We start from the raw sequence: 26,104 nt of genomic DNA, 5'->3' as shown, positions 1-26,104 counted from the left end.
GGATCTCAGGGCAGGATGTTGTACTGCTGTCAGGCCCACTGAGGCAAATTTGTAATTTGTGATAATGAGCTATACCGACAACATTGACTTGACTTATTCTTCCCACTGAGCTGGCTCCTCAGCACCTGCGACACTCTCTGGATGTATCTGGCTGTAGCTGAGCTTCTTCCTGCCTCCTCGTGGTTTCCATTTGCCTGTGGAATACCCAGGTACTTGTAGCTGTCCTGTTCTGTATGACTGTTATCCTGAGGCACTAGGGGCTGTGACCCCCCCCAAACTGGGCAAGTGGCTCCGGTAGATGTCAGGAACAACACCTGAGGTCTCTGTCCATAAGAGTGCAGTCCTAGGAATAGCCAAGATACTGCACAGGACCCTCAAACTCCCAGGCCTCTGGTACAGGACCCGAGCTTGAGGACGACACACACCACCCGAAAAAGGATGAGAGAGAGATTTTTTCCCCCATTCTTTATATTATATTTATATGCATATTCTATAGTCTGCAGTGTTAGAAATATATTGTAGTGGCCTTGGAGTATCAACATTGTCCACTGCAGTATAAATTGAGCAATGTATCCACTTATTTGTGGTGAAATGAGTGAATTTCATTTTGAGAGTGATCTTTCTTCTTGAAATAAGCTGATGACCGACTAGCCTTTCTGTGGGGTTTGTACTGAAGGCTGTCATTTGAGAGGCAGACACCAGGAAATGATCTAAAACCCAAACAGAGACCGAACAAAATCAAATAAAGGAAATTTACCAAAAGCACAGGAAATGAAAAGAATAAATACACCTCAAACTGAAATACACATCTGCCTGGTGCACATCCTGAAACTGGCTTCACTATTTCTCACATGTTGACATGAATTATTGTGAACAATATCGAGCTGTCATGTGAAGTCCAAATTATATCAAAAAATAAACCTTAAATAAAAAAGCACCTACACTGGAAGTAGTCTGTCATTTCTTTAGAAATAACTGTTTACTACACAACATCTAATCTACTAAAGTAAAACTTGTATTTTCCTGCAGACTGACTTCCAGGACACAAAGCATTGCTTTTCAACTTACATTCTCACTATATACACAAACATCTACATACAAATCAGATCCGCACCGGGATTTTATTTTCATTTCATTCTGTAAAACATCTAGCATCTATGCATCTATTGTCTATTCCATCTATTCATCTATTCCATCTATTATCTATTCATCTATAATCTATTCCATCTATTATCTATTCATCTATAGTCTATTCCATCTATTATCTATTCCATCTATTCATCTATTATCTATTATCTATTCCATCTATTATCTATTCATCTGTTGTCTATTCCATCTATTATCTATTCCATCTATTGTCTATTCCATCTATTGTCTATTCCATCTATTAATCTATTGTCTATTCCATCTATAATCTATTCCATCTATTCCATGAGCAACAGTCCACTATTACATAGGCATACTTTACTAAAGGGTCATAGGTGGTAACGACCAACTTTATTAATGTCACCAGCTCATTTATTAATGTATTAGAAGTCAGTAATAGTATGTCAGCAACGTGATTAAGCACATCAAGATAAATGAACCACTAACCCCTACCTAAACTTGACCATAAACTGATTTTAACCCTAAATTTAAGCACTGCCAAACCCTATCTACCTCTAGCTGCCATGCTCTACTGTGTGAACATTCACTTGTGTGTACGTGTTGTACGACATTTTTCAGTTGGCTTATTTGTACGTCGTATGCTGGGAATGTGTGCTAGCAGTTGTCATGTTTTCAGTTTGTCAGTACGAGACCCTCTCTCGTCCTGACAAAATGTTGAGAAAACGTTGGGCCCCAACCTGGCAACCCAAAAAGTAATTTCATTAGCTTTACAATGTCTTATATATATTACATTAATAAATGAAATATTAGTGGTAATTAGTAACCACTTATAGAGTATGCCTTATTATTATTATATGGTGTTACCTTACTTTTTTTTCTTTACACTTTTTGAGGGCTCTCTCTCTCTACCACAGTGCACAGCCTCGTCTCCAAACCAAAGTATTCCACCCTGGAACAGCACAGACGCCGGCTACAGACATGGTGAGAACTAAACATCAGGGAGCTGTATTGCCTTCTCTCGCCAAACTATTGCCTTCCCTCGCAATACCTTTTTCACCAGGGAAGACGAGCAAGCTGGGTGTCCGGGTGGCGTAGCGGTCTATTCCGTTGCCTACCAACACGGGGATCGCCGGTTCGAATCCCCGTGTTGCCTCCGGCTTGGTCGGGCGTCCCTACAGACACAATTGGCCGTGTCTGCGGGTGGGAAGTCGGATGCGGGTATGTGTCCTGGTCGCTGCACTAGCGCCTCCACCCAGCAGGGAGGGTGGGTGGAGCAGCGACCGGGACGGCTCAAAAAAAAAAAAAGAAAAAGCGGGGTAACTGGCTGGATACAATTGGGGAGAAAAGGGGGGCAAATCGAAAAGAAAGTAGTAAAACTGTGGATGTGTGTTACATAACTTGTCTTCCCCCTCCCTCCCCCCGGTTACCGACCTCTAGCGCAGAGTTCCTCCCTCTTAAAGGTACAGTACAGCCTTCACCTCCCTCTTAAAGGTACAGTACAGCCTTCACCTCCCTCTTAAAGGTACAATACAGCCTTCACCTCCCTCTTAAAGGTACAATACAGCCTTCACCTCCCTCTTAAAGGTACAGTACACCCTTCACCTCCCTCTTAAAGGTACAGTACAGCCTTCACCTCCCTCTTAAAGGTACAGTACAGCCTTCACCTCCCTCTTAAAGGTACAGTACAGCCTTCACCTCCCTCTTAAAGGTACAGTACACCCTTCACCTCCCTCTTAAAGGTACAGTACACCCTTCACCTCCCTCTTAAAGGTACAGTACAGCCTTCAGCAGCACATGCCAGAAGACATAACCTCCACGTTGCCGGCGCTGACTGGAAGCGCTGCCAACAGGAGAGGGAGCCGGCCATCGAAGCGGTGCTGCAGAACGTACTGTCCCGTTACTTTAACATTTAGCAGCAGACACCTACAGTTACACGTTCAGCCAAAGCTACGGAGCCGTAGTAGGCAAAATACAAAGCCACTGTACAAAAGTACAAAGTGACTTCACACACAAATATTTCAATGAATACATCGTTAAAATGCGCACCGCCTACCTAACGCTGAACGCTGAAAACAGCCTGAATTATGAAGGCGAATGACCCGACACGACCCAGCAACGCGGCCCGGGAGGCAGCCGGAAGTTAGCTTCTTCGTCTTCGCTGGTGACAAAGGTATCGCGAGAGCACGCAAACCTTCCTCCTGGTTTTCCTTTCTCCTCACCATGTCCCTCCTACGGCACACCTTAGGGACGAAACAAGATGGAGGGCAGATGCCAACGGGGGTCCACCTGCGCCTGGGCCTCCGTCAGTAAAGAGGTGGGCTACCGGCTGAGCATAGGCACACTACCACACCCGGAGGTGAAAGTTCACCTTTAACGGTGCAAAAACCACACTTTAGCCCCAACTTTGTGTGTGTGTGTGTGTGTGTGTGTGTGTGTGTGTGTGTGTTTGAGGTCATCATGAAGATGTTCTAACAATGTTTGTGAATGCTGTATTATTTTAGCAGTGTTTCCCCCCCAATTCTGCTTGGTCCGAACTGGACTGTTAAGCACAGGAGATGTGAAGGTGAGGGTTCCACAGTAAACATGTTCCTTTAGACATGTTTCACTCATCTCAAGTGGATGCTGGCCAACAACGACCAGCTATTTGTACAATATAATATGTCACTTTGTTGTTTCATTTGGTTCTTTTTGTCCAAACGGACATTTGTGAAATTGTTATAAAGGATAAAAAATGCTTCATTGAGGCCAGCTAGTACATGTGGGCTTCTGTTTCCACATCAATAACCACCTGAAAACACTCCTCAGTCATCAGAACGGAACCAGTACTGTTTGTTTCAGGGTCATTAATGCATTGGTCTAGAACATCAGCAAGCAGCCAGAAGCAAACAGCAGAACACAGCTGAAGAACAATAATAAGAGTGAGATGGAGGTTAGGTGCAGCAGAGGAGGAGCGGCGGGCGGCGTGGTGGTGCAGGCTGCAGGACTGGGCTCACACAGTTGTGGTTCAGACAGTTGTACCTTGAGGCGCTTTAGGATTAGAGGGCTTATTGAGGGCATGTTGCGCACGGTGATGGGCAACATCTGCCGGGGGGAGGGAGGGGGAGGGTCACAAAGCACAGGTGACCAGCGTTGCAAAAAGGTCACAGGGCAAAGGTCACCAGGAGGCCAGGGAAAGGTAACAGGGAAGAACCAGAAGAAGGGACACAGGGAGAAAGGGATGTGGAGAGAAATAGAAAACAACATGAGAGTGTAAAGCAAGAATATGCCAGGGCAAAAAGAGAAAAGAAAGACGAGAAAGAGAAAACAGAGGAGGAGACGAAGAGAGCCGCACACCAGGGTGCAGGTATGCTGAGCGGATGGGAGAGTTGACGTGGCCCTGACATCCTCTTCCTCACTTCACCAGTCCCTCAACTCATGAACTACAAATACTGTATATTTTACATTACTCCTGGCCAGTTTCCAAAGCATATTGAAGTATTTTTGATTTTTTTTAATGTTTTTCCTACCTTCCAGGCAGCCTTTTAGCATAACACAAAAAAATAAAAACACAACTTTCAGAGACTTAAGCTCTCTCTTAGAAGACAATAGCTGATAGCAGGCTAATGTCAAGTAAATCCAATAAAACAGAGAAGTTGTCTTTGACATTATGTGTGTTAGGATTATTTAACAAGTGTACACGTTAATAAAATGGTGATTACTGATGGTGATGGTGTTGGCCTGGATGGATGTGGTCACTACCAGTGGGTTCCATCATTTTAACAGCCGTTTTCACAGCAGGAACCACAGCAGCCGTGTCAGCCCAGGCATGCCTACAGCTTTGGTTTATTTCAGCATCAACCTCCCACAGCATCAGGACAACCTGCAGGACCCCCGGTGCAGCTGAGCGGAGGTCAGAAGAGAGTCAGTCTTGCCACAAAGAGAGTGAAGCGGTGTGCTGCAGCGCAGGGCACGTCCAGACTTACTGTGGCCAGCTGTCCCACACAGGGCTGCACAATACGCCGTTTCTGTTGAGATGACCAGCACTGTCAGTCAGCTTCACCGCACACGGGCTGACGGTACGAGCCCACTCATAACCGGCCTTCCCATCCACACAAACACTATAACAAACTGCACATGCCCTGCCTACTTTTCTACATACAGTACATATTTCCAGTTTGTCCTTTGGCAGAAAAAGAATGCTCTTTCCATTTGGCCCGTCATGAGTCATCCAGTGAACACGTGGACAACAGTTAAATGATATTTATCGGTTCATGATTAGACACTAATTTCATTACAGTTCATGGAAATATGTACAACATGTATATTTATGTGGGGGGTATTAAAAGTAGGCAGGTGTGCTGCCACATACATCCTCTACCAGTTGCAGCTGTCCACCACATCTGCTCACATGCAGCATGTTCAGTAACCCTCTTTCTGGACAGTCCGTGTGATAGGACGCTGCCAGCAGGACACAACGGCTATTTAACTAACCGACAGTTCAATAACCAATTCACGACATGTGTTTTGTGAGTGAATAATGCTGTGCTCATGCAGGCTGGCCCTGCTGCTGCTCTTGGTTCAAAGGGGATCTGTGGATAGTGCTCAGTGGAAGTATGAAATCGTATCTGATAAATTTGCAGGATGCTGAAGCCAGCCACAGCCTGCTCGCCAGGCTGCGCTGGGAACTCGCTCTTATTTTGCTGCGATTCATGGACTCTGGTGGAGAGCAGAGGGTGGAGGAATGCTTTGGACATTTGAACCTTGGCTCTCTTTGCGGCACGACTGGGTGATACCACTTTTGACAGTGGGGGTGGGGTGGAGGGGTTGCTTTCAGGGGAGGGGGGGGCACCCACAAACCTTAAACATCAGAGCCTGATTGGAGCGCAAGGCAGCCAGTGTTTTCAATGGAAGCTCCTGCAGAAGGCCCTGCACATCAGGGCAGGGGTCAGTGTCAGCTCCACAAACACACCAACAGTCGCCCAGTCCACCCGGACTACCTCTGTCCCGCATTCACTGTCTCTGTCCTGACAGGTAAACTCTACAACATCAAGTCATTATCTCCCCCTTACCTCCCCCACCTCCCTTGGCTTCTGCTCTGAAACGCTGACTTTAAGTAGAACCAGCAACCAGCCACCGACCTCTCACAGAGAATGTTTTAAGAAGCTCCAAGAAATGTGTAAAAAAATAAAGACTAAATAAAGCACGCGCACAGCATACCCAGGGGGGCGGCGGAGGGGGGGGGGGGTCAGGGACAAGCTGAAGACTTTAAAACAAGCCAGAAGTGTGTTTCACTCTCTCTGAACTCCACATTCTAAACCTGACCTGCAAACATGTAGAGGAGGCTGGGGATGCATATCACAGCACCATGCACAGTGCACGACCCACCACCACTTCTTCTACTGTTCCTACATGACCACCGCCACTTCCTCTACTGTTCCTACATGACCACCGCCACGTCCTCTACTGTTCCTACATGACCACCGCCACTCCCTCTACTGTTCCTACATGACCACCGCCAATTCTTCTACTGTTTCTACATGACCACCGCCACTTCCTCTACTGTTTCTACATGACCACCGCCACTTCCTCTACTGTTTCTACATGACCACCGCCACTTCCTCCACTTCTTCTACATGACCACCGCCACTTCCTCTACTGTTTCTACATGACCACCGCCACTTCCTCCACTTCTTCTACATGACCACCGCCACGTCCTCTACTGTTCCTACATGACCACCGCCAATTCTTCTACTGTTTTACATGACCACCGCCACTTCCTCTACTGTTCCTACATGACCACCGCCACTTCCTCTACTGTTCCTACATGACCACCGCCACTTCCTCTACTGTTTCTACATGACCACCGCCACTTCCTCTACTGTTTCTACATGACCACCGCCACTTCCTCCACTTCTTCTACATGACCACCGCCACTTCCTCTACTGTTCCTACATGACCACCGCCAATTCTTCTACTGTTTCTACATGACCACCGCCACTTCCTCTACTGTTCCTACATGACCACCGCCACTTCCTCTACTGTTCCTACATGACCACCGCCACTTCCTCTACTGTTTCTACATGACCACCGCCACTTCCTCCACTTCTTCTACATGACCACCGCCACTTCCTCTACTGTTTCTACATGACCACCGCCACTTCCTCTACTGTTTCTACATGACCACCACCACTTCCTCTACTGTTCCTACATGACCACCGCCAATTCTTCTACTGTTTCTACATGACCACCGCCACTTCCTCTACTGTTTCTACATGACCACCGCCACTTCCTCTACTGTTCCTAGATGATCACCACCACTTCTTCCACTGTTTCTACATGACCACCGCCAATTCCTCTACTGTTCTACTGTTTCTACATGACCACCGCCAATTCTTCTACTGTTTCTACATGACCACCACCACTTCTTCCACTGTTTCTACATGACCACCACCACTTCTTCCACTGTTTCTACATGACCCACCACCACTTCTTCCACTGTTTATCACATATCACAGCACCATGCACAGTGCATGACCCACCACCACTTCTTCTACTGTTTCTACATGACCCACCACCACTTCTTCTACTGTTTCTACATGGCCCACCACTATTCCTTCTACAGTTTCTACAGGAGCAACCACCACTTCTTCTACTGTTTCTACATGACCACCACCACTTCCTCTACTGTTCCCACATGACCACCGCCAATTCTTCTACTGTTTCTACATGACCACCGCCACTTCCTCTACTGTTCCTACATGACCACCACCACTTCTTCCACTGTTTCTACATGACCCACCACCACTTTTTCTACTGTTTCTACATGACCACCACCACTTCTTCCACTGTTTCTACATGACCCACCACCACTTCTTCCACTGTTTATCACATATCACAGCACCATGCACAGTGCATGACCCACCACCACTTCTTCTACTGTTTCTACATGACCCACCACCACTTCTTCTACTGTTTCTACATGGCCCACCACTATTCCTTCTACAGTTTCTACAGGAGCAACCACCACTTCTTCTACTGTTTCTACAAGACCCACCACCACTTCTTCTACTGTTTCTACATGACCACCACCACTTCCTCTACTGTTCCCACATGACCACCGCCAATTCTTCTACTGTTTCTACATGACCACCGCCACTTCCTCTACTGTTTCTACATGACCCACCACCACTTCTTCTATTGTTTATCACATATCACAGCAACATGCACAGTGCAGGACCCACCAGCACTTCTTCTACTGTTTCTACATGACCCACCACGTCTAATGTTTCTACATGACCCACCAGCACTTCTTCTACTGTTTTCTACATGACCAACACCACTTCTTCTACTGTTTATCACATATCACAGCAACTTGCACAGTGCATGACACACCACCACTTCTTCTACTGTTTCTACATGACCCACCACTTCTTCTACTGTTTCTACATGACCCCCCAGCACTTCTACTGTTTCTACAGGACCAACCACCACTTCTTCCACTGTTTCGACATGGCCCACCACCACATTGTCTACTGTTTATGACATATCACAGCACCATGCACAGTGCATGACCCACCACCACTTCTTCTACTGTTTCTACATGACCCACCACCACTTCTACTGTTTCTACATGACCCACCACCACTCCTTCTACTGTTTCTACGGACCAATCACCACTTCTTCTACCGTTTCTACATGACCCACCACCGCTTCTTCTTCTGTTTCTATGACCCACCACCACCACTTCTAATGTTTATCACATATCACAGCAACTTGCACAGTGCATGACCCACCACCACTTCTTCAACTGTTTCTACATGCTCTGCACACCTACGTATGTATGTATGTATGTATGTATGTATGTATGTATGTATGTATGTATGTGTGTGTGTATGTGTGTGTGTGTGTGTGTGTGCATTAGAAAATGTTATTATGAAACAGCTCTGCATAGCTTCAGAGCAGCAGTGTGATAACTAGCAGTGTGAGTTATGCTGGAAATGGCTGGAACGATGTGAACAATCCTGGTGTGCAGAAAGACTCTTATTCTTGGCAGCATCACACACGAGAACTTTTCATGTCTGCCTTCATGCTGCAGCAGGCAGCCGGTAATTGCCTTGTTTTCCCTCAAACAGCCGAACCCCAGAGACGGCAGGCTGGCCGGCATCATCCAGTGGCCTGCTCTGCATGTGCAACCCATCACGGAGCCATTTGTCTGTCTAAACCCTGCTCCTTCACTACGCTGTTCCCAGCTTCTCCTCGCCCCTCCATCCTTACAGAAGACTGCTACTGCCTGTGAGTCTAGACCTGCCAGACCTGCAGATGTCAGCTGCTCACTGCAGGACAACCAGCACACACCGCTTATACAAATGTTGGTTTAAAGTGCAAATTGAGGCACTGCTACTGTATGAAAAGAAGGTACAGTTGTTTCACGTTGTGATATTACTGTATAGAAACACATTACTGGATAGAAACACAACATTACTGGATAGAAACACAACATTACTGGATAGAAACACAACATTACTGGATAGAAATACAACATTATTGGATAGAAATACAACAGGATAGCATTTCACAAAAGACTTTTTTTTTTAAATCACATTTGTGGATGAACAGTAGGAGGATGTTCTTACCCTGTGTGTGTAGTCCCCACAGATGCCCTGCAACATATTCACACATAAAGCAACAAATCACAACATTTATCTGCTACCTGTAAAGTAAAAGAGATTCAAATCCTGTCTAAAACTACATCTTGAACTCCATCTTAAATGGTACCTTCTCTCCCTTGGGACCCGGTTCCCCCTGCGAGACAAAACAAAGCAAACAATTGAGTGGGTCGTTAAACAGAAGATGGAAGGGGGGGACACATTTGGTTATTTATTATCTAAGGACTTCAAACACTTACGGGGAGTCCTTTAGGACCACGCTGGCCCTGAAAGAAAAAACCAACATCAGCAGATTCAATTAGAGGCAGAATCATAGACACGTGTGACATCATACAGCAGGGCTGGGCATAAAGTACATTAACACATGAACATTACACACATTAATTAACACACATTAACTACACACAAAAAAACAAACAAAGTTATTGTGAGGAAGTCAACATACGACGGCTCTGTGGCTTCAGTCAGTTGTGATCAACCTGCGGGCAGCCACTGGGTTTTACTTCCCATCAGGTGCTGTGCTGTAGCTGTCTAAGCTAGCCTGATTAATGAGGCTGATTAATGAGGCGGGGGGAGACACGTCCACAGCCTGCCCCACACTGCTGAGCCTGCTCCATGCTGCTGCTGAGCCCAACCCACGCCGCTGAGCCTGGCCCACACCACTGAGCCCACCCCATGCTGCTGCTGAGCCTGCCCCACACTGCTGAGCCTGGCCCACGCCGTTGAGCCCGGCCCATGCTGCTGCTGAGCCTGGCCCATGCCACTGAGCCTGGACCACGCCACTGAGCCTGGCCCACACCCCTGAGCCTGGATCACGCTGCTGCTGAGCCTGGCCCATACCGCTGAGCCTGGACCACGCTGCTGAGCCTGCCCCATGCCGCTGCTGAGGCTGGCCCACGCCACTGAGCCTGCCCCAAGCTGCTGCTGACCTGGACCACGCCGCTGAGCCTTCCCCACACCACTGACCATGCACCATGCTGCTGATCCTGGCCCACGTTGCTGCTGAGCCTGCCCCACGCCTCTCAGCCTGGCTGGCATGTGGAGAATCCAAGACCGCACCCGATCCATTCACCCCTCCAAGCCCTTCTCAATCCACTTTGACATTCGTCAGGAAGCAGTTGAGATAAAAAAGGAGCCCATTAATCAACATCAATTCAACAATACCCGACCTTCATCCTTCTGTTGGCTGGACAGACCTGCCATGTGTACCGGCACCACATTTCCCCCCGTGTCGTGCGTGTTAGACCCAATGATGAGGAACCGCTCCAAATGTACTCGGCGCTGAATCCAGCAGAAGAAAACCACCCGCAGAAAAATAAACGCTTGCATGTCAGCTTCCCCCCTCGTCTGACCAAGAATAATACTTCTCAAACAGCAGCTCGGCCTCTGACAGCACCAGCCTGCATGAGGAAAGCCTCGCCGTACAACCACAAAATCCTCCCAGAAGAGAGGATCCCCTTTCTTCTTTCTGACAAATGTTGTTATTAACCAAAAAAAAAAAATCGACAAGGATCAAAACTTGCAAGGAACGTCATTGATAAAAGCCTGACTGGACTCTCGGTTGAGGTCATGTGGCGGGTTCTCCAGCGGTCAGAGAGAGAGGGACGGCGGCTACAGGATTTTAACAGTCACCCTGATGCTGGTATGGGAATCCGTACGGATGATGGGAGAGGGTAAAGGTGTCTGAGGGAAACGAGGGAAACTACTTTACTCTCTCTCTCTGGCCCCTGAATGGTGGAACGTTGGTAGTCCTCCACCAACATAAGTCATCTCCACGCCATCAATTACCAAGGAGGGCGAAACGGATGAATGTCAAAACTTAATGTTGCTTTGAACACTATCTGTAACTCAGTGGACATTGCATGGCTGAAACGGCATGAAGTATGTGCAGTAAAAGTCCTTCTTGGGCTGGTCTATAACCTCCCTGTGTCCATCTCAGTCAGTGTTCTAGCTACCTCGCCCTGATTGAAAAACAAAGTGTGTGTGTAAGGGCTCTCATCTGACACGGCCTGTCTAGTGTATGTATATGGCCAGAAATTTCCTCTGTCACTTGAACAGCTAGCCTACTGCTAGTCTATTACTGCCAACATAAATCAGCCCACTGAGCTGTTTTCTCAGCTATTCTGTGCTGCTGCACTCTGAGTACAAGGTCAATAAAGGCTCAATGTGACATCTGAACAGCAACACAGGTCTCAACGGGCTGCTTTCACATGAATTCATTCATTCATCTCATCATCAGCTGCTTCTCTGGGGTCGGGTCGTGGTGGCAGCAAGCTAAGTAGGGCATTCCAGACGTCCCTCTCCCCAGCAATGCCCTTCAGCCCCTCCTGGGGGATCCCAAGGTGTTCCCAGGCCAGATTGGACATGTAGTCCCTCCAGCGAGTTCTGGGTCTACCCCGGTGTCTCCTCCCAGTTGGATTTGCCCGGTAAACCTCCAAAGGAAGGTGCCCAGGAGGCATCCTAATCACATGCCCGAACCACCTCAACTGGCTCCTTTCATGTGAAGGAGCAGCGGCTCTACTCCGAGCTCCCTCTGGATGTCCAAGCTCCTCACCCTATCTCTAAGGCTGAGCCCAGACACCCTACAGAGGAAACTCATTTCAGCCGCTTGTATCCACGATCTCACCCTTTCGGTCACTACCCAAAGCTCATGACCATAGGTGAGGGTTGGAACAAAGATTGACTGGTGAATTGAGAGCTTTGTCTTCCTGCTCAGCTCCTTCATCACCACAACGGTCCGGTACAACATTCGCATTACTGCTGATGCTGCACCAATCTGCCTGTCAGTCTCCCACTCCATCCTACCCTCACTCATGAACAAGACCCCGAGATACTTGAACTCCTTCACTTGAGGCAACAACTCGTCCCCAACTCGGAGGGAGCAATCCACCAATTTCCGGTAGAGAACCATGGCCTCAGAGTTGGAGGTGCTGACCCTCATCCCGGCCATTTCACACTCAGCTACAAACCACCCCAGTGTGCACTGGAGGTCGTGTTCTGATGAAGTCAACAAAACCATATCATCTGCAATGAGCAGAGATGCAATTCTGAGATTTCCAAAACGGACACACTCCTCACCTTGGCTGTGCATTGAGATCCTGTCCATGAATATCACAAACAGAATCGGAGACAAGAGACAACCTTGGCGGAGTCCAACACCCACCGAAAACATATTTGACTTTGTGACAAGAATGCGGACACAGCTCTCACTTTGGTTATACAAGGACCGGGTGGCTTGTAGCAACTGCCCCGGTACCCCATACTCCCGCAGTACCCCCACAGAGTGCCACGGGGTACACGGTCGTAAGCTTTTTCCAAGTCCATAAAACACATGTAGACTGGCTGGTCAAACTCCCATGCCCCCCTCAGCACTTCCGCAAGGGTAAAGAGTTAGTCTGTTGTTCCACGGCCAGGACGGAATCTGCATTGTTCCTCCTGGATCTGAGGTTCGACAATCGGTCGGAGCCTCCTTTCGAGCACCGTAGAGTAGACTTTCCCAGTGAGGCTGAGCAATGTGATGCCCCGATAATTGGAGCACACCCTTCGGTCCCCCTTTTTGAATATGGGAACCACCACTCCAGTCTGCCACTCCACAGGTATTGTCCCTGACCTCCACGCAACACTGAATAGGTGTGTCAACCAAGACAGCCCAACAATATCCAGAGCCTTCAGCATCTCAGGGTGAATCTCATCCACACCCGGCGCCTTACCACCAAGGAGCTTTTTAACTACCTCAGAGACCTCTGCCAGGGATATGGGTGAGGCTTCCCCTGAGTCTTCAGACTCTACCTCCTCCACTGAGGACATGTTAGTCAGGTTCAAGAGCTCCTCAAAGTGTTCTTCCCACCGCTCAACCACATCTGCAGTCCAGGTCAACAGTCCCTGTCCCCGGCTGAACACAGCCTGAGTTAAGCCCTGTCTCCCCTTCCTGAGTCACTGGACGGTTTCCTAGAACTTCCTTGAGGCCAACCAAAAGTCCTCCTCCATAGCCTCGCCGAACTCCTCCCACACCCGAGTTTTTGCTTTCATGACCGCTGAAGCGGCAGCCCTTCTGGCCTCCCGGTACCTGTCTGCTGCTTCAGGAGACCCCTGGTCTGTCTGTCTGTCTGTCTATCGATCGATCTTTGATAGACTGCTTTTAATGCTGAAATGTGAGGTGTCCATGGCGTCTGCATGAGTAAAATGCTGTTTGCAGGACTCTGGAGGATGTCTTACCATGTCTCCTTTCATCCCACTCAGTCCCTGTATGAACATAAAACATGAGTGTGAGTTGTAAAAAACATCAAATGTCAACAGATAAGTGGACATGGTGTCCTTGTGAAAGAGTAGAAACAGCAGAGACACGTTTAACTGCTAGAATAAAGCCATGAGGCTAATTGGGATTTTATTATGATAATGACCATAATCATTCTTAACTTAATTATGCTCATTATCCTCATTCAGTGCCATGTTCAGAGCAGTAGAAAAACAAACAAACAAAACACACCCGCCCTCAATTACTCAGTTATTCCACATTTTGGAAGGAACTGGAAAACTCACTTGTTTGCCGTCCAACCCAATCGGACCCTGTGTGAGAAGAGCAGGATGTTTAAAAGAGGTTGACAGACACACATATACTTATAACATACTGCTCTATGTTATGGCTCAGCAAGTAATGGACCACCAAGGTCAAATGAAAGTTCTGAATGAAGAGTGGAGGCCATCTGCTCTATCTACCTTTACCTTGATTTAGTTTGTTTTATTCTGTCCTGTTCAAAAAGGAAAAGAACAGAAAACACAGAACAGAAACATTCTGTTTTATTCTGTTCTGTTTTTATTGTTCCTTTCTGTTCCGTTCTGTTTTGTTCTTTTCTGTTCTGTTAAAAGAAAATCAGATGATCCAGTCAGACATCCAGGCAGAGGAAACTGCAGCGAGACCGGTACCGTGCAACACCAGTACTACTGTCAGCTGAGGGCTTGGCTGGAAACATCATCCATCCATCCATTATCCAAACCACTTATCCTGCTCTCAGGGCTGTGGGGCTGCTGGAGCCTATCCCAGCAGTCATTGGGCGGCAGGCGGGGAGACACCCTGGACAGGCCGCCAGACCATCACAGGACCACCACACACACACACACATCTAGGGACAATTTAGTACGGCTGATTCACCTGACCCACATGTCTTTGGACTGTGGGAGGAAACCGGAGCACCCGGAGGAAACCCACGCAGACACGGAGAAAACATGCAAACTCCACTCCACACAGAGGACGACCCGGGATGATCCCTAAGGTTGGACTACCCCAGGGCTCGTACCCAGGACCTTCTCACTGTGAGGCGATCGCGCTAACCACTGCGCCACCATGCCGCCCCTGGAAACATCAATTATACAACAAAAAAAAAGAAAAGAAAAGAATAAACTAGAAGAGTGCAATCAGTAGAGAGCAGATCTCTGATTGGCGTGTCTCCCCTTCTCTGCTTCTTTGACTTGGCGACAAACCACCCCTTTTTCACCTACCACGGCCATATCTCTTCTGTGCTCAGACTGAAGAGTTGGCACACATCTGCGGTATAAAACGAGTTTTTCAAAGGTTTTTAATCACTGCAACCATGAGGGGTCCTTGAGCCTATGTTCATAATAGCGACAAGAATATGGGACACTTCCTGTTTTGACTGCAACCTAGAGGAAGTTATTCATTCATAACTTTTACATTTTTTGGATTATCAAAATTCTTTTAATAACTTTTGATCATGTCACTGCCTGAACTGAGTCAGCCATAGAGGAGTCATGCATGTACGAGCGTGAATGGTTTACCCACCTTTACTATATTATATTATGTAAATAAAGGCAGAGGTTATTATTTTTGGTCTGTCCAGCGTTCCTCCAGTTCTCCTGTACTAGCCCAACAGTGATGGTTCGCTGACTTGTGAAATACGATCGCCTTCTCTGTTACTTTCAAGACTAATACTCAAATACATAAAGCTTTAACACTGTTGCTGCCCGATCTGAATCAACCATGTGCATGTGCGACTCACATATTTCGGTTGACTCAGATTGGGCAGTGACAAACAGCAGCATTGGTCGAGCGAGCTAGACTGCTAGAGAGTGAATGGAGAGAGGGAGTGGCGGTACAGAGAACAGACGTTTTTCCAAAAGTTTTGAATCACCGTGAGAGTTTCTTGATCTTAAGTCACAGCTGTGCACAAAACAACATTAGCCTGATAACCTCAGCAGTATGTGAGATTAGCTGTGGACAGATACACACAAGCAGCCAGACACAATATCCCCTCCAGGCTACTGCCTGGGGGAGATAATAAAACAAGTACATTGCCTGACAACTAGTGTCTAACCCAACACATATGTGTGATTGAGTTGTACATTTATCCATATGCATTTTTCATTCTACTCTATTTCATTTATGTATTTTTGTCATTTCACTGAATGTTATTTTTTGGTAAGAAGGAAATAGCATTGGGCCACTTATGAAGTTGAGTTATTTTCCTTGCTTTCTCTCATGCTTTGAGTATTCTAAGCAAGTATTTGTTTAATTTATTAATTAATACACCTACTAATTAAACCTCGGGCAATTACAACTGACCAGTATTTAAAGTGTTATGGCAGAGTCATGACTTACTGGGAAGCCTGGAAATCCTCTTGTTCCTGGTTGTCCCTGAAGAGAAAGACAAACAGAATCAGTGCATGCATTTTTTTTATGTCTGAGCAACTGACATGCTGTCAACTGATGTGTTGTCAGTTGCTGAAAGAAGGTCAGTGTAGAAAGGTATGGTCCCCCGCCCCCCTTGCTCCCTGTGGTGCATTCGGGCCATGCTATAACTGACTGGAAGTTTTTTACCTATCTTGGCATGAGTGTTTATTGAAATAAAAACGTGGTTTAGCTGCTGAGAAAGCAGCGTATCTCTCTTCATCAATATTAATAAACATAATCCCAGATTTCTTTTTGACACTGTAGCTAAATTTACTAAAAAGCAGCTGTCTAAGTAGCTACTCACCATTCATGGCCCATGAGTTTCTAGACGTTTTCTCCAATAAGGTTGATGAGATCATAAACAAAATTAGTTCTTCAACTCCAGCTGCTCCTGCAAATCCTGTCTTACCAAATTCATATCTATACAATGGGTCACTGATAGTCCCTGTTATTAAAGCTTTTGAGACTATCTCTCTTGATACTTTGACTAAGCTCATGTCAGCTTGTAAACCAACTATTTGCCTACTTGACCCTTTACCAGCAAAACTTTTTAAAGACCTCTGGCCTTTCCTGGGACCTACAACGCAGGACATTGTTAATGTATCACTTACTACTGGCACTTTTCCCAGCAGTTTTAAGACAGCTGTGGTCAAACCTCTACTTAAGAAACCACACTTCGATCCAGGTTCTCTTGATAACTATCGACCAGTCTCTTATCTTCCACTCTTTCTGAAAGTACTAGAGAGTTGTGTATCAACTTTCAACCCATACAGAAGAAAACCATCTACATAAACCTTTTCAATCCGCTTTCAGGGCCTGTCACTCTACTGAAACTGCTCTGACCAGAGTGGTGAATGATCTTCTGTATATGTATATGGACTCTGATTCCACTTCTGTGCTTCTAACGCTCGACCTCAGTGCAGCCTTTGACAGCATTGATCAATGTGTACTATTAGACAGAATAAATGGTAATTTTGGTGTCTCTGGCTTAGCTTTCTCTTGGATTAAGTCCTACTGTCTGCTATAATAATACATCAACATTTTCTGACATTGAATATGGCATGTCTCAGGGCCCTGTTCTTGGCCCTCTACTTTTCTCTCTTTATATTTCACCTCTTGGCCAAATTATACGCAGTCATGGAATAAATTTCCATTGCTTAGCAGATGACACTCAGCTGTATCTGCCTATAAGGGCTGATGATCATACTCAAATGACTAATTTAGAAGCCTGCTTGGCTGCTGTGAAAATTGGATGTCACTAAATTTCCTGCTTTTAAATTTGGATAAAACTGAGATGCTGGTCGTTGCCCTGCTAGACACAGACAACAATTTGATCAAGTAACAATAACAATAAACACCTCTTTGATTTCACAAGTGTGGCAGCCAAAAATCTTGGCATTGCGTTTGATTGCAGCCTTTTCTTTGATAAGCACATTAAAGAAATCACCAAGACTGCTTTTTTTTCACTTAGCTAAATTTGGTCTTTCCTGTCTATGGCTGACATAGAGACTCTAATACATGCATTTGTTTTATCCAGATTTGATTACTGCAATGCTGTGTTTTTAGGTCTGCCACATTCTAGTATTAAAAGTCTTCAGATGGTTAAAATGCTGCAGCTAGAATCCTAACTAAAACTAGAAAACTTGACCATATTACACAAATTCTTGCTTCCCTTCATTGGCTTCCTATCCATTTTAGATCAGATGTCAAGGTGCTTCTAATGACTTATAAAATCTTAAATGGGCTTGCCCCATCTTACCTGTCTGATCTCCTTAAACTGTACATTCCATCTCGAGCTCTCAGCTCTCAAAATACAGGGCTCCTGTATGTAGCCAAAGTTAAAAAGAAGTCAGCTGGTGGCAGGGCCTTTTCCTATCGGGCCTCGTTCTTGTGGAATTACCTGCCTGCTGTCAACAGACAATCAGAGTCTATTAAATCCTTTAAATCCAAACTTAAAATTCATAATTTTGCCTTAACCTACATTTAGTTGTCTTTAAGTTGAGTACTTCACAACCTGTACTGCATGGTGGGTCGGTTTCTGTCTCAATTCATTTACCAACCACTGTTCTGCCGACGAGTATTATATATTATAGAGTATAGATTATGACTATTGCAAACTGTTCTCTTCTCTCACATATTTTCTCTCTGTCTGAATGATGTCTTCTCCTTTCCCTTCTTCTGTGTATGTGAATGATGCGATGTCAAAGAAGAAAATTACAAGAATGTGTTGAACATTAATAAAACAGATGATCCTGGACCAAAGGTAGACATTGGGGGTGGGGCTGAGCAATACTGAAAAAAAGACAGTATTGCAATATTTTTGTTTTTCTTTCCTCTATATGTATTGCAATATTAAATGAGTTGCATTTTCTTTTCACCATTTATAAATAACTTTTAACTTTCAAAGCTCCATTTGCACGCTGTCAGTGATTTGGGTGATTTAAACGGAGGACTGAGGCCATTGTTTAAGAGATAATGAAATTAGATTTTTCAGATGTACTAGAATATTTGTCTTCCAGAGTAATGGTCAAAAAGCAACCCTTGTTAGATTTTGTTTCTATCAAGCAGTAAGAGTTTTAGCTGAACATGACTCTTCCTCTTCTTTCAGCTTGTTCCCAGTTTCTCAGGGGTTGCCACAGCAGACTGTATAGTTTCCATCGTACCCTGTGAGGGCACAGCACCAATGGCGGCTGTTGTTAACCCGGGCCTCAGCCAATCCCGTTGGAGCCTCAACCCATCCGGTATGGTCTTGTCAATCCGCATAATGACTTGGTAAAATTTTATGTGGGATGTCCTTCCTGACACAACCACTAACCCTGTGGATGAAGGCACAGGTAAAGTGCTGGATACCATCCCAGTATTCATGGACTTGCACCCATGACTGCCGCCATATAGCTGACAACGTAGCTGAACATGACTAATGGGCCATATTTGTCTGACACTGCATCCTTTGCAAGGTGACTGCTGCTCGTGTGCATACCGTGAGGTGGTTGAGCTCTAACTGCGAGTGGTGTAGGTTCTCTCTGTTTGGGAAAAACCTCTTTGTAAAGCAATAGCACACTTGAGCACACTTGGCTTTATCATCCATCTTTTACACATCATGCAACCTGACTCTTATGCGCTTTTTTACTGTGTTTAGTCTCGTTCATTGCATCTGTGGCATCTTTTAACTAAGTATATTGTGTGTCTCTTGGTCTTTACTGCCCTTATGTGGGTTTTCTCTTTTTTATTGCTCTTATGTTTTTTATGGGCACCTGTGCTGTTTGACTGATTGCCCCAAAGGGACAAATAAAAAAGAACGTGGGGTTGAACATGGAATTAGAATGAGCTTTTAAAACACGAAAGGTGGATATTTTCACTGCACATTCAAACAATCCCCTTTTAGAATTATGTTTTCCAACTGCTGAACTCTTGGGAGACATGAAGATATAGTTATGCATATTCTATAAATCTTTATGTCTGATCAGGCTCAGTGATGTGGTGGTAAATAGAAATGTGAGTAAAGTACAATGTTCAGTCAGTGATCATCATTGTGCTCCCAGAAAAGTATTAATATATGTACTGACCTATCGAATATATACACTCAGGCATCCGGGTGGCGTAGCGGTCTATTCTGTTGCCTACTAACATGGGGATCGGCAGTTCGAATGCCCGTGTTACCTCCGGCTTGGTCGGGCGTCCCTACAGACACAATTGGCTGTGTCTGTGGGTAAGAAGCCGGATGTGGGTATGTGTCCTGGTCACTGCACTAGCGCCTCCTCTGGCTGGTCGGGGTGCCTGTTCAGGGGGGAGAGGGAACTGGGGGGAATAGCGAGATCCTCCCATGAGCTACATCCCCCTGGTGAAACTCCTCACTGTCAGGTGAAAAGAAGCGGCTGGTGACTCCACATGTATGGGAGGAGGCATGTGGTAGTCTGCAGCCCTCCCCGGATGAGCAGAGGGGGTGGAACAGCAACTGGGACGGCTTCGATGAGTGGGGTAATTGGCCCAGTACAATTGGGGAGAAAAAAAAAAGAGAATATATACTCCTCTTTTTGATTTACTTCAGTTTGATACCATTTACTTTGACGTATGAATTAACATGATGGAGATTTATGTCAGCACCAAATAAAAATTACACAAGCCATAGTCTGCAAACAAGAAGATGTTAAAGTGTCTTCAGGTGTGTTTACCCTCTACTAAAACACTGTGATCTGATGTGAAAATGGCAAAGTCACACCATAGCCCACCTATGCCCTCATTCCCTTCCCTTTCCTCTTCACCTCACTGATCAACTGACTCTTAAAGTGGAGGACTGCGTCAATGTGATCTGCTGTGGGAAGCGGATCTGTCTGCAGGGCTGTCTGAATGGCCTTTTGTCAAGACCTCCCTCCCCATCCTCACCACCTCTGCTTCCTTCCTGGCAGGATAGTGATTAGGAACGCCCGCTGTTACCACAGGAGAGGTGGTAGACTCAGGTAAATAATGTAGTTATCCCCAATACGCTACCAGATGTCCTAACAGGTCTGACTACTGGCAACTATGAGACTTATATGTACACAACTGACAGAAGAAATATACTCAGATAGGCACTTTGCATGATGACAAACATTTTTGTTCATTTCTACTACTACTACTACTACTACCACTACTTTAGGCTGCTCCCGTTAGGGGTCGCCACAGTGGATCATCCGTTTCCATCTCTTCCTGTCTTCTGCATCTTCCTCTGTCACACCAGCCACCTGCATGTCCTCCCTCACCACATCCATAAACCTCCTCTTTGGCCTTCCTCTTCTCCTCTTCCCTGGCAGCTCCATATTCAGCATCCTTCTCCCAATATACCCAGCATCTCTCCTCCACACATGTCCAAACCATCTCAATCTTGCCTCTCTTGCTTTGTCTCCAAACCGTCCAACCTGAGCTGTCCCTCTAATATACTCATTCCTAATCCTGTCCTTCATCACTCCCAATGAAAATCTTATCATCTTCAACTCTGCCACCTCCAGTTCCACCTCCTGTCTTTTCATCAGTGCCACTGTCTCCAAACCATACAACATAGCTGGTCTCACTACCATCTTGTAAACCTTCCCTTTAACTCTTGCTGGTACCCTTCTGTCACAAATCACTCCTGACACTCTTCTCCACCCACTCCACCCTGCCTGCACTCTCTTCCTCACCTCTGCTCCACACTCCCCATTACTTTGGACAGTTGACCCCAAGTATTTAAACTCATCCACCTTCGTCACCTCTACTCCTTGCATCCTCACCATTCCACTGTCCTCCCTCTCATTCATGCATAGGTATTCCGTCTTGCTCCTACTGACTTTCATTCTTCTTCTCTCCAGTGCATACCTCCACTTGCACCCTACTCTCGCTACGGATCACAATGTCATCCGCAAACATCATTGTCCATGGAGACTCCTGCCTGATCTCGTCCATCAACCTGTCCATCAACATTGCAAACAAGAAAGGGCTCAGAGCCGATCCTTGATGTAATCCCAAAATGAGAGAAATAATGATGTGAGGGCTCACCTAGAAGGAAGCCATTGGCTGTAGTCCTGAACTCCCAATACTACCATGCCTACCTCTGGCAGACCTGGAGAGAGCAGCTAATGGCCATATCCAATTAACCACCAGCTGCAGCTAGTCTGCAATCACTCTACACAAGCCAAACAGATCAAGACTTTAGGGAGAGAGGGAGCACAGTGGAGGGGAGAAACGCGAGTACAGCTTGTCAAAAAAGGAGATGTGGGTTGACCATACTCTGTGACAAAGGCATTGGAGGAAGAGTGACCCCGGTAACCGGAAGAGTGGGGTAATTGGCCAAATACAACTGGGATAGAAAGGGTGGGGAAAAAAAGTATCGGGAGCATTTCAGTGTGCTGATCTCACTCCTTTGTTGTATGTTTTGTAATTTTTGTCTTGCACCTCAATACTTTTTCTAGACGTGTGTACACCTGGTCCCTCTTCTGACAGTTCTGTGTAAATATCTTATGAAAACACCAATAGTCAAACCAGAAATATCGTCACACTATCCACATCAAGTAGTCAGTCAAAAATATCATCATATTTTATTCTGTCAGTCTCTTCCAGCCTGACTTGCAGTGCCCCCGGGCTGGACAGAGGTTCTTCTGACATGTTCAAGCCCCCGGGCTGGACAGAGGTTCTTCTAATATGTTCAAGCCCCCGGGCTGGACAGAGTTTCTTCTAACATGTTCAAGCCCCCAGGCTGGACAGAGATTCTTCTGACATGTTCAAGCCCCCGGGCTGGACAGAGGTTCTTCTAATATGTTCAAGCCCCCGGGCTGGACAGAGTTTCTTCTGACATGTTCAAGCCCCCCGGGCTGGACAGAGGTTCTTCTAACACGTTCAAGCCCCCGGGCTGGACAGAGTTTCTTCTGACATGTTCAAGCTCCCGGGCTGGACAGAAATTCTTCTGACATGTTCAAGCCCCCAGGCTGGACAGAGGTTCTTCTAATATGTTCAAGCCCCCGGGCTGGACAGAAGTTCTTCTGACATGTTCAAGCTCCCGGGCTGGACAGAAGTTATTCTAACGTGTTCAAGCCCCCAGGCTGGACAGAGGTTCTTCTAACATGTTCAAGCCCCCAGGCTGGACAGAGATTCTTCTAACATGTTCACCTGAGGGAACAGGCGTGCATACAGTAATGCTCCATGCTATGGCTAAACTAAAGTGCTTGTTGCCTGAATAATCCCTTAACAAAACAATTCAACAACATGAGTCAATACTGCAGCATCTCTGCACCATCTGAGCTGCCAGTCCTGAACAGGCGAGCTTCAGCGAACTTCAGCCATGTTGAGGCTGACGGCAAACACATCCACCAGGAATAAATCTTTACAAATGTCCAATTTAATCAAGTGAAGTGTGAAGTGTCTGAGATCTTGATGCATTTAGCAGAGGTCTCTTAACCAGCCACTAAGAATAAAACTGCCTGAGCTTGCAAATGTAGCGTGTAAGGAAGAGCGCCAGTTAAAGATAGGACAGGGTTTATTAGGTGTAGGGAGAGGTGAAGACACTTACAGGAGGTCCTCTTGGCCCAATGATAGACAGACCTGGCTCTCCTGGGGCTCCCTGCAGACACACAGACACACAGACAGTGAGAAGACATAACAAAGAGTCAGATTTTGTTCTTACTGTTCCTTCTGCAAACCTCCACACTGAGGTCAAACACAGTGAGGTCTCTGATGCTTTGTTACAATGGTAAACGGTGGTGGACACACACACACACACACACACACACACATACACACACACACACAGACACACACACATCCACGGACATCTGTTAGAAATCCAGTATTCCTACTTCCAACACATAAATACTTCCTCTCAGGTGATCATGGTACTTGGGTCATCATGGTACTTGGGTCATCATGGTGCTTGAGTGGACATGTATGGAGGAGGGAGTGCTTAAATGGACTGTCACTCTTGGCTATGTGAAAAGGGGTCTGATTTCAAGAGTGTAATTTTATAACTCCACAACACAATTCGAAAGGTTGGTGGCGCCGTTGTGCAAACAGTGGAGACCCTCCGGGATTCAACTCCTGGCACAAAACGGGTGATTTGCACCATGACAGCCTTAGTCTGCATAGACCCATGGACCCCGCACAACCCCACCAAAACCAGACTGGCCCAACTCAGGTTTCCAGCACTTTACCTAATTAGCTTCTCCCCCACTGGAGGAAACCCTATCACTGGGAGGACATACTTGATGGCCCCAGACATCCATCAAAAGCACAGGTTATTCTAAATGCTTCTGACCAGATGCCTGTGTTGGGAGTGGAAGGATATGTTTTCATGCTCCTGGTGTGATGGATTGATAGCGGATGTATCACTGAGGGGTCAAAGGCAGTGAAAATGGTGCAGAGGACGTGTACACCGCAGCAGTTTACAGCCACTTCCTTACTCATTTCAACATATGTGAAGATCTACAGATAGTCATGTGTACCAACATCAGATGGGTCACTTTGATTTGAAAATGGTTCAGCGCGACAAAACTCAAACCAGGACCCAACCAAGACCAAGACTTCTTCACATAAGGCTGAATACTGTGTGAAAAAGCAACTAGACAATGACTACGCAAGCTCTCGCCTGTCCATAAGCACACTGGCCATCCACCGCAGCTCCTGTACTGTTTCACTTCAAACAATACTTCATTCCTTCTCCTGTACTCCTTTTTTTGCGAATTTTTCTCCCCAATTGTACTTGGCCAATTACCCTATATTCTCAGCCGTCCCGGTCTCTGCTCCACCCCCTCTGCCAATCCGGGGAGGGCTGCAGACTACCACATGCCTCCTCCAATACATGTGGAGTCACCAGCTGCTTCTTTTCACCTGACAGAGAGGAGTTTCACCAGGGGAAGAAGCACATGGGAGGATCATGCTACTCCCCCCAGTCCCCCCTCCCCCCGAACAGGTGCCCCGACCAACCAGAGGAGGCGCTAGTGTAGCGACCAGGACACATACCCACATTCGGCTTCCCACCCGCACACACAACCAAAGTGTCTGTAGGGACGCCCGATCAAGCCGGAGGTAACATGGGGATTCGAACCGGTGATCCCCCTGTTGGTAGGCAACAGAATAGACTGCCACGCCATTTTCAAAATATCAAATTTCAAGCATTGACATTAATTTCATCAACCTAAGATGAAGTTTCATTTGTCTTTGATATATCTAGCTTGGCGATCGCAGGTTCGGATCCCCGTGCTGGTAGTCAACGGAATAGACCACCATGCTACCTGGATACGTGTACTCTTTGATTGTGGTCCTATTTGCCAGTTACTCAGCCCATCATCCCGACCTCCATCTGCACACCACCCACCACCATTTTTGTTTTTAGGACATGCTGTCCTGAAGAACTCGTCGTCTTCACTCTCTGACTAAATGCTCTCTGGCTCTTTCTCTCCTGGAGGTGTTCCTGTCTGTTTCAGTGAGCTTCTTCTTCACATGCTCAGTGAGCTCTGAGTGCCACATCCTACTGTGCTCAACCCCCAAATCACAGCAACACAACATAACAACAACGTCAGGGAAGCCACTGGATTAGTTTGGATGGAAGTGGATTGAGAGAGCAGGAAGAAGTGTGTGGTGCACTGTCTGGTCCTCTGCTTCCCATCCTGGTGGTCACATTACTATTACTGTTTCCTTACAAGTCAGCGTGTAGTTCCAGAGGCTGAGAGGAACTTGGGTTTTGGCAGACTGACAGACCGTATTCAAAGACTCTTGGCTGGCGAGCCGGTTGTTATTGAGGTATGACAGTGAGAAATGAGGCCCGTGTTCCCTATCTCACCACACGTCTGGCCCCGCACACCACAAATCACAATGAAAACCAATCTGCAAGCCACTGCTTCTGGAAATGATAAAAGTGGAGGATTGATTGCTTTTGTAAATGTGGTGGGTCAGGACCGACGAGGTCAAAAAACGAGAGCCACAGTTTCCATCCAGCGTGTCAAGGTTTTGAGCCTGCAGAGTTATAGTTGGAGTGTAAGCAAACACACAGAGGGCTCGAAGATGGATAATAAAATGTCACCGTTGCGTAACATACCAAAAACACAATTTGGTTGTCCTACATATTATTCCACTCCCACTTCAGACCCGTTTCTGTACTCCGCTGCGGTCTCCACGGATGCCTATCTACTTTCTTTAGGCCGCCTCATACTGGAACTCCTGAGAC

At 46.4% G+C, this 26,104-nt stretch overlaps 1 protein-coding gene across 1 annotated transcript in view; it reads right to left on the bottom strand.

The window, feature by feature from the left end:
* The window catches only part of LOC130122581 (collagen alpha-1(XIII) chain-like), an 80,763-nt gene that overhangs the window by 48,330 nt on the left and 6,329 nt on the right, over nucleotides 1-26,104 (bottom strand). Inside the window, exons 3-10 of the mRNA XM_056291511.1 lie at nucleotides 23,456-23,506; nucleotides 16,366-16,401; nucleotides 14,292-14,318; nucleotides 13,968-13,994; nucleotides 9,992-10,018; nucleotides 9,862-9,888; nucleotides 9,720-9,746; nucleotides 5,070-5,111 (exon numbers count right to left, since the gene is read on the bottom strand). Of these exons, the coding sequence (XP_056147486.1) occupies nucleotides 5,070-5,111; nucleotides 9,720-9,746; nucleotides 9,862-9,888; nucleotides 9,992-10,018; nucleotides 13,968-13,994; nucleotides 14,292-14,318; nucleotides 16,366-16,401; nucleotides 23,456-23,506 (264 nt within the window). The remainder of the gene's footprint in view (nucleotides 1-5,069; nucleotides 5,112-9,719; nucleotides 9,747-9,861; nucleotides 9,889-9,991; nucleotides 10,019-13,967; nucleotides 13,995-14,291; nucleotides 14,319-16,365; nucleotides 16,402-23,455; nucleotides 23,507-26,104) is intronic.

Source organism: Lampris incognitus, chromosome 13 (assembly GCF_029633865.1).
Source record: "Lampris incognitus isolate fLamInc1 chromosome 13, fLamInc1.hap2, whole genome shotgun sequence".
In the NCBI taxonomy this organism is placed as follows: Eukaryota; Metazoa; Chordata; class Actinopteri; order Lampriformes; family Lampridae; genus Lampris; species Lampris incognitus.
The sequence above is the reverse complement of the archived record's forward strand: the minus strand, read 5'-3'. Positions and strand labels throughout refer to the sequence as shown.